Consider the following 12,654-nt stretch of genomic DNA (forward strand, 5'->3'; position numbering starts at 1 on the left):
TTTTCCTTACTAGTATTTTCCCATCTCGCGTGAAACACTGATGTATTTTGTTTTCCTGTTTAAGTTTTCTCAGCCTGAACAGAAGGTTTTGACGTTTTTTTGTTAGACACTCATTTATGTACACTCCATTTTTCATTGTAATTGCTGATTTAATTAGGTCCTTTCTTTTATCGTATGAATGAAGTCGGATCATTATACTGTGTTTACTTCCTGGTTTTCCTAGCAAACGTGTTTCTTTGATTTCATTGTTTTGCATGATGACTTGTACGTGGTTCTGTATTATCCTGATAGCAGTTTCTTTGCACTGTGCTTGTGTTATGTCACTAGGAATGTGTGGACTGTTTATTATAACTGCATCAAACAACTTATCTTGTTCAGTTTTGTCGTCTTGGAAATCAAGGTATTCATTTAGTCGAGTGTGCATGTTCTGATTCCAGTCCTTGATTGCTTCTTCAACCTTCATATTTATTGTTGTTATTTGCTCAGTGTGACTGGCTATAGCTGCTTTTAGAGTATTTTCTGTGTCAACACTTCCCGATGTAATCTTCTCTTCAAGGTTTTGGATCTTGTTCTCGAGGTTGGTTATCTTGGATTCTCGTCGCTCGAGTGTTGCTTTGATATCTTTGATTTCATTTTCTAGAGCAACAATGTAGTCCTTGATATTGTCAGGAATAATCATACCTGAGTTATCATGGGTGAATCCTTTGAAGGGAGTGGAGTTGGAGGGGGAGTCAGCCATGTTTGTTGTTGTTGTTGTTGTTCCCTGGGTGGCGGTGGTGAGGGGGGTTGATGATACACCGGCGTCCTGCTGGGTAGACAAGTTGAGTTCTAGGGTCCTTGCTGTTATTCTATTATTACTGGTGTTGTTTCTTCTGCGATATCCTTTCATAGTATCACTGAAGTAGATACTGTGTAGCAATGGAGAAGGCTTGTTTTCTCGGAGCTTGGGTTAAGTGGTTGTTTGGCAGCAGAGGCAGTGTTTGGGTTAGCAGGGCTGTCTTCCTTAGATCTTCTAATTTTGTCAAGATTTGGGTTACATTCTTAGTATTCTTGGGTCATGTTGTGGTCTACGTGGGTTCATGTAGTTGAACTTTCACTTAGGCCATCACAAGTTTTGATGAGCGATGTTTTTTTGAGAAAGAAGAGCTGGTAGGATACCGTTGCTGCCGCTGCCGCCGCCGCCTGCCTTTAATGAAGATCTGGTGATGATTGATGGGATGGGAGGAGGGGAGAGTGTCGAACTTATTGTTTAGAAGGGGAATCCCCTTCCATTAGGACTTGAGGTAGCAAGTCCTTTTCCGGCAGCCTCACCATGCCTAATCACACTATGTATGCCACTACGATTCTTAAATCTTTCAAACCAACCTTTGCTGGCCTTAAATTCACTCACATCACCACTAATTGCAGGCAATTTCTTTACCAAATCGTCATGCAACTGCCTAGCCTTTTCACAAATGATCGCTGGAGAGATGCTATCTCCTGCTATCTGTTTTTCATTTATCCACACCAATAACAGTCTCTCAACATCTTCTAACATTTGCAGTCGCTGTTTCATAATCACAGTTGCACCTTTTGCAGCAACAGCTTCCTTGATTGCCGTTTTCCTGGTCACTATAGTAGCAATGGTTGATTGGGGTTTTGAATACAACCTGGCCAGCTCTGACACACGCACTCCACTTTCGTACTTTGCAATTATCTCTTTCTTCATTTCAATAGTCATTAGCACCCTTTTTCTCGAAGGGTTGGCACTAGAAGCTTTCTTGGGGCCCATGGCGACTTATTTTGCAGAAACAAGCACCAAAAACACTGTGATAATTTGAAATGTACCGAATATATCCTTAGATGCGAGCACACTGTCTGGCTTGTAAACACTGGCACACATGGGGCAGTTCAGGCCACACGTGGACACGTCTCGGACGAATCACGTATTCCGGGTTTCTTAATGGGAACCGAGGCAAAATTTTTGCGTTAAAATGTATTGAATACCAATGCCATCGCAAACCGGGGGTCCACTGTATTGTGTATTTTTATACATATATACTTCTAAGCTGTTGTATTCTGGGCACCTCTGCAAAAACAGTGGTTATGTGTGAGTGTGGTGAAAGTGTTGAATAATGATGAAAGTATTTTCTTTTTGGGGATTTTCTTTCTCTTTGGGTCACCCTGCCTCGTTGGGAGACGGCCAACTTGTTAAAAAAAAAAAAAATAATGGTCCCCAAAGTGCAGAAGTAAAGAAGCCATAAAGTGCTTCTCATAAGTGAAAAAGTGATAATTCTCCACTTATTGTGCATAATTTGTCAATTAAATTTTATAATAGGTATGGATAAGACTTACATGTAGGGTTTTCTACTATCTGCTGGATATGGGGGTCCTACTGTACTTGATGTTTATGTCTACTGCAAGTCTGTGTACAATGGTATGCATATTAATTATGTTTCCTACAATGAGCAATGTGCTAAGATAAGTATTCTTTCTCTCATCCTCTGCATCTCTCATCTTCATTTTCTTGACTCTGAAATTTCAATATTTTTTAGTTCTTTTTCTGGCCTTGAGTATCCTACAGATTTTATAGACTGCCTAGCCTCATACTAAAATGACTTCCTTCTCTCAAAAATCTACTTCTGTGAAAACTCTTGGATTTTGCTTTCATTATATTTCTAAATTACAATGTCTTAATAAAACACCCTCTGGCTCTCAGGATATTAAACTTCCATTTCATCAAACTAATACAATATAAGAAGCTGGTTAATACACCTACCATCCGACTTACGACCTGCTCGACTTATGACCACTCGACTTACGACCGTGATTTTTATCTCAAATTTCTGGGAAATAAACAACTCTTTGTGTTGTACACAGTGTTTATCCTAAACCTTACAGTATAAAATACAGTATTAACAACATAAAAGGTAAAGTAAAACATGAAATACCAAAATAAAACAATAAAATAAAGTCTATTACAAAAATCTTTTGTTGATATTCATTAGTGAAGTTCGACTTACCATTTCGACTTACGACCGGTTTCTTGGAACCGACCTCGGTCGTAAGTCGGATGGTAGGTGTACTTCTCTTCTTTCCACTAATAATTTTGGTGTCAACTCAGTTTCCTGCTCGTTTCCCTTTAAGGTAAATTAGTGATTTTTTTAAAGCATACCAGCCATCTCCTACCTAGGTAGGGTGATACACAGAAGGAAACCCATTCACCATCACTCATTCAGTCATCCAGCCACTGTCTTCCCAAAAGTGTACAGACTTCACAATTCAGTTGATCCTTCCCCACTCCTCCTTTAGTTTGCAGGTACTGCTCTTCAAACCTCCAGCACTTAAGTTCAGTTAACTGCTTTTCTTGCTCACACTCCAACAGCACATCAAGCCGTTAATACCACTTGTGTCTACTCACTCTGATTTAACAGGCCCACACAAGTTTATTGAATACTCAAGCCTCCATCACTCAGAGCAGTTTCCTCCTTCATTTAACCCTTCCTGGGGTGACCCCAGTCCCCTACCCTTCAATAACAAAAAAAGCACAATACCGTGACTGGAACAATACACAACCCGCACATAGAAGAGAGGAGCTTACGACGACATTTCCTTCCCATATACATCCTCATGGTCATCCTGTTGTGTGTTTTCCTCTGATTAGATCTAAAGAACACAAGAGAAGTGTTTTCTTTGCTGAGACTAGCAGTGCTTTATTTTTTGTCATTTTAGGGATCAACCCAGTGCTGATGACTCCTACAAGTTCAGTGCTTTCCTATGAATATAGTAATGGCAATCTGATGAGGCATCTCTCTACCAAAACTCCCTATCCTTCTTTTATCCTTCATAAATGTGTCTTGTGGAATTGACCCATATACACAACATTCCTGACATGAATATTAGCCCTGGTTTTCCCAGTACAATGTCAAATATTCTTGTCTTCAAACCATTTGTAATGTGACCTGACCTTGGATGTCTCCTTATCTCCTGTGACCTATGCTGTTTCTTACCTCTTCAAGTGACCTACCACCTGGCTCTCTCTCCTTTACTCTCACTTGTGACGTGATGGTGGCTCATGATGTACTAAAATGCTGTCTCTAGTTTACTCTCAGTTGTGGGTTAGTTGTCAGTTATTTTTTCTAATGCAGCAAAAGGTTTTCTGTTCTGTATATAAGTAATCATGGTATATATGCTTTTAATTGATTATTTTCTGTCTCTGTACAGGAATATGGAACCGAGCGCTACAGAATCACCGAGAGTCTTTTTGATCCCAGTTACATCAAAGGTGTTGGATCAACAATGCTTGGCATGTCTCACGTTGTATCTACAAGCATAGGCCTCTGCGATATTGATCTTCGGCCAAGTCTCTACTCGGGTGTCATCGTCACAGGAGGAAACTCACTTCTCAATGGTTATGTCGAACGTCTCAACCGTGATTTATCCAGCCGAACACCACCTAATATGAGGTTCAAACTCATCTCTGCCACAGGCACAACAGAAAGAAGGTTTGGTTCATGGATTGGAGGTTCAATCCTTGCTTCCTTGGGATCCTTTCAGCAGATGTGGATAAGCAAGCAGGAATATGAAGAGTCTGGCAAATCACAGGTCGATCGAAAATGTCCTTAATTTTTTTATTTTGATCATTTTAGAAAACAAAACTCACAAATTAATATTTTTAAACAACTAAAAAACAGATGATTTTGCATTCAGTAAATGTGAATTTTACATGAAAATAAAAGTGGAATATAATGAAAAACTAGAAGCTAGAAAATGGAGTCATTATATAATTGAACCCCAGAGTCTAGTTATTATTGGCATTCATAAGATAGAGGGAAATAATTGAAAAGTGATTTGGATGTTGTTTATTTTACTATTTTTTTTACTTTATCAGTGGCCATCTACCAAGGCAGGGTGACCCAAAGAAGAAAATGCATTCACCATCATTTATTGTATCACTGTTGTTCCAGACGTGTGCTGACATCGCAATTCAGATTACCCTCTAACACCCTCACCTCTCAATCCTTCTTCCATTTTAATAAAATAGTAATAATGAACTATATATATATCCCCTACTTACAACTGTAATTTATTTTTTTTTTAACACATCGGCCGTTTCCCACCGAGGCAGGGTGACCTAATAAGAAAGAAAAACCCAAAAAGAAAGAAACTTTCATCATCATTCAACACTTTCAATGGTAATGCTTTACTAAAAAGTGTAACTTGAGTGTTTGGAATTTTGAACCTGTATTTCTGTTGATGCACATCTGATAATGAGAGATGTGCCCCTGTTATAATCTGTATGTTACCTAATTTCATTGTTTTAACACAATATTTACCTAAGATTTTACATTCATTATTTTATCTTTTTAATTGCAACTATGACAATAATTATTTAATGTTTACATGTTACTTTCTTGTTTGAGTCACCTTAACTTGATGGGATATTGCTGGTGTGTTAAAAAAAGTTAAACAATACAACACTTCTGTTCTTCATGCTTTATTATGTCCAGTCTTGTTGGGTTTATATGGGCCACTGACATCTTTCACTGTATCTATCCCAGCTTTCCTGTGTACAGAGAGGAGATATTGTACAAAGCTGGACTATGAAAAATAAAGGAATAGGAGTCCCTTTGTAAATAGAAACAAACTAAAAGTTTCCATATAGACCTAGTGGACCCCCTCACCAAGACCCACCAGAGCAGAATGCCCCCACACTCACCAGAGTTCAGTAGAGTGAAAAAATGGAACTGGCTAAAATTGAGTTGACGACAGGTGCCCCTCCTATAACGTGTCTGGCGGGCAAAGTAAGATGGGGATAAGTGTTCCAGAGAGAATGGAGAAATTTTTTTATTGATGCTTGGGTGAGAATGAGACATCTACACTCAGTAAAGGCTGACGCAGAACTTGTGTGGCGTCATTACATGAGTTGTTAGGATTGTAAAAAAAAAAGTTATTTTGTCCAATTTATTTCAATGAATTTGCTCTTCAGTAGCACCTGGTGTATCTCCCCTACTGCTCTTGCACTTTATAGTCATGATACACAACTTTTACAAAGTAAAAGTTGAAAAACAGTGAATGTGAAGCGAGCCATGAATGTTTTGAGGCAGTGTTTACAACAGCAGCAGCAATACCATCTACCACTGACCTGCAGTCTCCAAGCCTCCACTATCTTGAGTAGTCATGTTCAGAAGGGTGAACCCCTGTTCATAGGAAATTAATTGGTTCTGAAGTGCTTTGACTGTTGGTGCCATTAATGGCTTTTTACTCTAATGATCATAAAATCTCGCTACTGTAACTGCTTTTCAGATTAATTGCTTTGGACCAAACCAGAACAATCAAAATACAAATGAAAGCACTATAAAATATTGACAATTTATTAAAACTTTTCACAAGATGCTCTTCAGTACAACCATTGTATAAGGAAGCTCCTACATTTGTGAGTTTAACTCTAGTTATTCTTATAAATTTCCAGACTTCCTCTTTCATGGGTTCCCATATTTCTGGGTTTCAGTCATCCAGTTCTTTTGCAGATTGACGACCAGTGAATAGAATCTATTATCCAACTTTTTTACTGACTGGCAAATAGTTATTACATTCAATTATCAAATGTTTTCCAAGTTTATTGGCTTTCCCACACTCACATTTTTTCTTTTTCTGGTCATTATTTTTTTATGAATGTCAATATTAACCAGATTAGGGTAACATCTCAAAAAGATATCTTGACTGATATCAAAAATGCATCCAGATTTGAAACTAAATTTAGACCCACAATAGTTTCAATGTTTGTGGTTCCCAGCTTTACAAGGTCTGTAGGACTGCAACGCTTGTGAATCTGTATCGATGACTGTCCTTTATTGTTGGTTTTGCAGTATTTTTTGAAGTGTTGATACAATTTGTCATTCTGAAACTCATGTTTGTCAAACTTAAAAAATAAATTAATGTTGGAAAAGGAGGTTTTTATACTTTAATTAGCAGTGATAATGTGACAAAATATTCATAATGTATAACAGACAGATTGTCATCTCTGGAATATCATTATGAAAGACTTTAATAAACTCAGAGCAAAATCAGTTTTCACATTTTCTTTTTTTGTTTTATCCAGTAGATCAAATTTAGATAAAGTTGTATTTTTTTTTCTCTCCAACAAGTCGGCCGTCTCCCACTGAGGCAGGGCGACCCAAAAAGAAAGAAAATTCCCAAAAAGAAAATACTTTCAACATCATTCAACACTTTCACCTCACTCACACATAATCACTGTTTTTGCAGAGGTGCCCAGAATACAACAGTTTAGAAGTATATACGTATAAAAAATACACAGTATATCCCTCCAAACTGCCAATATCCTGAACCCCTCCTTTAAAGTGCAGGCATTGTACTTCCCATTTCCAGGACTCAAGTGCGGTTATATAAAATAACCGGTTTCCCTGAATCCCTTCACTAAATATTACCCTGCTCACACTCCAAGAGCTCGTCAGGTCCCAAATACCATTTGTCTCCATTCACTCCTATCTAACATGCTCACGCACGCTTGCTGGAAGTCCAAACCCCTCGCCCACAACATCGCCTTTACCCCCTCCCTCCAACCTTTTCGAGGATGACCCCTACCCTGCCTTCCTTCCCCTACAGATTTATACGTTCTATATGTCATTCTACTTTGATCCATTCTCTCTAAATGACAAACCCTCTTCAGCCCCCTGACTAATACTTTTATTAACTCCACACCTTCTCCTAATTTCCAGACTTCGAATTTTCTGCATAATATTTACACCACACATTGCCCTTAGACAGGACATCCCCACTGCCTCCAACCACCTCCTCGCTGCAGCATTTACAACCCAAGCCTCACACCCATATAAGAGTGTTGGTACTACTATACTTTCATACATCCTTCTTTGCTTCCATAGACAACATTTTTTGCCTCCACATATACCTCAATGCACCACTCACCTTTTTTCCTTCATCAATTCTATGATTAACCTCATCCTTCATAAATCCATCTGCTGACACGTCAACTCCCAAATATCTGAAAACATTCACTTCTTCCATACTACTCCTCAGTTTGATATCCAATTTTTCTTTATCTAAATCATTTGATACTCTCATCACCTTACTCTTTTCTATGTTCACTTTCAACTTTCTACCTTCACACACATTCCCAAATTCGTCCACTAACCTTTGCAATTTTTCTTTAGAATCTCCCATAAGCACAATATTATCAGCAAAAAGTAACTGTGTCACTTCCCATTTTGTATTTAATTCCCCAAAATTTAATCCCACCCCTCTCCCGAACACCCTAGCATTTACTTCTCTTACAACCCCATCTATAAATATATTGAACAACCATGGTGACATTACACATCCCTGTATAAGACCTTTCACCGGGAGTAGTCCCCCTCTCTTCTACACACCCTAACCTGAGCCTCACTATCCTCATAAAAACTCTTTACAGTAACTTACCACCTGTTCCATATACTTGCAACATCTGCCACATTGCTTCCCTATCCACTCTATCATATGCCTTTTCTAAATCCATAAATGCAATAAAAATTTCCCTACCTTTATCTAAATACTGCTCACATACATGCTTCAATGTAAACGCTTCATCTACACATCCCCTACCCACTCTAAAACCTCCTTGCTTATCCACAATTCTACATTCTGTCTTACCTCTAATTCTTTCAATAATAACCCTACCATACACTTTTTCCTGGTATACTCAGTAAACTTATTCCTCTATAATTTTTACAGTCTCTTTTGTCCCCCTTCCCTTTATATAAAGGGACTATACATGCTCTCTGCCAGTCCCTAGGTACCTTCCCCTCTTTCATACATTTATTAAACAAAAATACCAACCACTCAACACTATGTTCCCCTGCTTTTAACATTTCTGTCATGATCTCGTCCGTTCCAGCTGCTTTACCAACCCTTTCATTCTATGTAATGCTTCAAGCACCTCCCCCACACTCACATCCTGCTCTTCACTCCTAAAAGATGGTATACCTCCCTGGCCAGTGCATGAAATTACCGCCTCCTTTTCTTCATCGATATTTAAAAGTTCCTAAAAGTATTCTCGTCATCTACCCAAAACCTCCATCTCCCCATCTACTAACTCCCCTACTCTGTTTTTAACTGACAGATCCATTTGTTCACTAAGCTTTTGTAACTTGTTTAACTCCAAATTTTTTTCTTATTTTCATTAAAATTTCTTGACAGTACCTCTCCCACTCTATCATCTGCTCTCCTTTTGCACTCTCTCACCACTCTCTTCACCTTTCTTTTACTCTCCATATACTCTAGTCTTCTTATAACACTTCTGTTTTGTAAATACCTCTCATAAGCTACCTTTTTCTCTTTTATCACACCCTTTATTTCATGTATTTATCTTTTTGTAATTCTTTAGGTTGACTCATGAAATTGTTAGGACACAATTGCAAACAACCATACCACGGGCAGGGATTGAACTCATGGTGAGTGAGTCAGAAAACTCCAGTGGCTTACGCGCTATGGAGTGGGGCTATGTCTGTTGTTTTTAGTGACTGTGGGATGACCCCTGTGCCCATACTCCATTTCCATAGAATAATAAAGGCACATGAAAGGGACTTGCTGCAGTTCTTGATGAACATAGGGCTCCACGAGTCTTGGCCTGGGGCAGATTGCATGGGCATGTCATTTATTGCTTTTTCAAGGTTTTATGGTGTCAGGATAATATCAGAAATTTTTGAATTAACCAAATTTTGAGTCTCATTCATAAAAAGTTCATTTAGATTGTCGACCCTTAGTCTGATAAACATCTCGGTAAACAGAGAGTCATATTGGAACTTCAGTATCTCACTCATTTATTTGCTGTCATGTGTGTAAGTCCCATCTTGTTTAAGCAGTGGTCCAATACTGGATGTTATTTTTGCCCTAGATTTGGCATAAGAAAAAAAGTGTTTTATTTTTCAATTTCTTTTATGGCTTTAAGTTCTTCCTGTGTTTCTTGTCTCCTGTATGATTCCTTAAGTGTAAGTTCGATATTTGCTATTTCTCTGGCCATTGCCTCCTGTTGTATTTCAGATATACTGGTATCTCATGGAGAGTTGCCCAGTTTCATTCTGTGTGATAAATTGTGAGTGGTAAATTTGGGCCTAGATATGAGAGAATACATCGGGTTAGTGTGGGTCCATGGGCACTGTGGGTTTTTGCTATTTCTCTGGCCATTGCCTCCTGTTGTATTTCAGATATACTGGCCCCATTCAGTAGCTGTGTGATTCTTCACTTTTGCCTGTATAGGGAGTGCCTCTCTCTAGTTTATGTCTTCTTTTCTTTTTCTCTTAAAGGAATGTGCCTTGAGCATACCTCAAGTGCCACAGAGTTAATTCTTTCTGGATTTTCCAGATTTTTTCTAACTCCACCACAACGAATACTCTTGTATCACTGGTAGAACGACTGTTGTAGAAAGTTTACTTGAACAATATTTGGCTTTCTGTTGTAGATAGTGCGACCATTGACAACTCAGTGACTATGTCGTATTTCCACAAGACTGTCCACTTTTTGTATTTCCAGAAAACTTTTTTTTTTTTTTTTTTTTTGTATTTCCATATATTGTACTGCATGGTATCACTATTGACTATACACTATTGTAGACTAACATTTGTAGGAAGTTCACTAAAAATGAACTGACTCATGGTAATATCCTGGCTACTGCTGGCAACTGTTTACAACTCGGGTTTCCTGCTAGGCTTATTGCTTCCCTCTTATTTAACTCCGCAACATTTATTTTGGTATTGCTTATCAATATACTATGTTATCACTATGATATACACTGTACCACTATGGATTACATTCTGTTATCAGAGACTTTATTTCCTCTCACTGTATTTGATTTATTTGTTTATTTGCACAAGACACTGTTTAGGCCTATGGATTCCCTTGTGGGCGCATGACACCAGTTCCTGTACACTTTTTTCCTCTTTCTGTCTCAGCGGGTACTATTATCTACCGGATTAGTTAGAAGCGCTGGAAAGATTTACTTTATATGTTTACTGGCACAGTTCTAGGAACACAAAAATATCCTGTGATAACCCTTGAAAACTATGGAGTCTTGCGGGAGGTACCACCACTGCTACGCACTATACACCGTCATAGAAAGATATTATTTGGGCCCACACCTTCGAGGTGTCAATTTCACCTTGCAGTTTCTTCACCTCCTTGGTTGTCTGCAGTGTGTCCAGCGCTTGCTGGTGCACCCTACTCCCTTGGTTTGCTGGAACTCTGTCTCCACTGCAAACACCTCCCTAAATCTTGAGCTGAGCTCCTCACATTCTTGCTGGTTGCTCCCTGTGAGCTTCCCTCCTTCCTTCCTTAGCCTGATTACCTGGTCCTTGACTGTTGTTTTCCTTCTGATGTGTCTGTATAACAACTTTGGGTTAGATTTGGCTTTTGATGCTATGTCATTCTCGGAATTGCCGATGGGCCTCTCTCCTTATCCATGCATGTGCATTTCTGTCTCTTCAGCTCAGGTCCCCGTTTTCCCAAGTCCTTTTCCTTCTATACTTTTTTCTTGCTCTAGCACACTTGGCTTTGGACTCTCCACACCTCCAGGTAAACCATAGGCTTATTCTGGTCTTCCAGTTGTTTCTGTTGTCTCTTGGCATGAACTTCTCTGCCTCCCTGTCTTCCCCCCTAACTCTCTTATCCACTGCACCTCATGCATGAATTGTCTCATACGTGTGTAGTCTCCTTTTTTGAAGTTCAGTTTCTGCCGTCCTTTTCACGCTGCTTCACTTTATTGTTTACCACGTATTTGAAACTCAGGACCACATGATCGCTAGCACTGAGGGGCATTTCATGTGTGGTTTCCCCTATGTCTAAGTTGTTGAAGGTGAATACAAGGTCCAGCCTTGCTGGTTCACCATCTCTCTCTGGATGTGTCCCTAACATGTTGGTACATGAAACTTTCCAGCACTGCTTCCAGCATCTTGGCTCTCCACATCTCTGGACCCCCATGTGACTCCAGATTTTCCCAGTTTGTCTCCTTGTGGTTGAAATCCCCCATGATGAGTAACTTTGCCTTGCTTAGGTGGGCCTTTCTGGCCACCTCAAATCAACTACCTAGACACCAAATACTATTCTATTGTTGCTGACTCTGTCTGACCTGACACATGTTGACCACCTGGTAATTGTGGTTTGATACTACTGTAATGGTAAACCCTGTCAGAGATTCTTAACATTTTTACCAACAGAAAAGGGTGAACATAAGATTTCACTTGACAATATCCCTGATCAGTTCTACAATAATGCATCTAACATGAACAGCCCAGAGAAAGGGCTGCAAGCACTCTTAAAAAAACATTAACAGGTACGAAGACTATGCACCATGTGCAGCCCATCCACTTGTTGGAGAAAGGGAAGTGTCTACTGTACCTGAAGTTGTTGACTGTTTTGGGGTTTTGCAGGAGCTGTGTGTTTTCTTTTCTGGATTTCCACGAAGATGGGGGATTTAAAAGTGTAACTAAATGGTATGCACACTATGAAAGCAGTTTGGGTAATCAAAAATGGATATACAGTATGGGTATTTTACAAACTCTCAGGTATATTTTTGAAGACTGACGACAAGCCTGAATGTAAACGAGGTGCAAAGAGTTTATACCACAAGTTGGTGAGCCTGGAATATGCTATTTTAACAGTGGTTTG

General features: G+C 39.1%; 1 protein-coding gene across 2 annotated transcripts in view; it reads left to right on the forward strand.

Annotated features, from left to right (window-relative positions):
- Bap55 (Brahma associated protein 55kD) overlaps positions 1 to 7,049 on the forward strand; it is a 72,551-nt gene extending 65,502 nt beyond the window's left edge. For both annotated transcript variants that reach the window (XM_070100625.1, XM_070100626.1), the window contains one exon: positions 4,204 to 7,049. In XM_070100625.1, the coding sequence (XP_069956726.1) occupies positions 4,204 to 4,605 (402 nt within the window). In that variant the 3' untranslated portion in view covers positions 4,606 to 7,049. The remainder of the gene's footprint in view (positions 1 to 4,203) is intronic.
- The last annotated feature ends 5,605 nt before the right edge of the window (positions 7,050 to 12,654 follow it).

The sequence above is a fragment of the Cherax quadricarinatus genome, chromosome 73 (assembly GCF_038502225.1).
Source record: "Cherax quadricarinatus isolate ZL_2023a chromosome 73, ASM3850222v1, whole genome shotgun sequence".
NCBI classification, from domain to species: Eukaryota; Metazoa; Arthropoda; class Malacostraca; order Decapoda; family Parastacidae; genus Cherax; species Cherax quadricarinatus.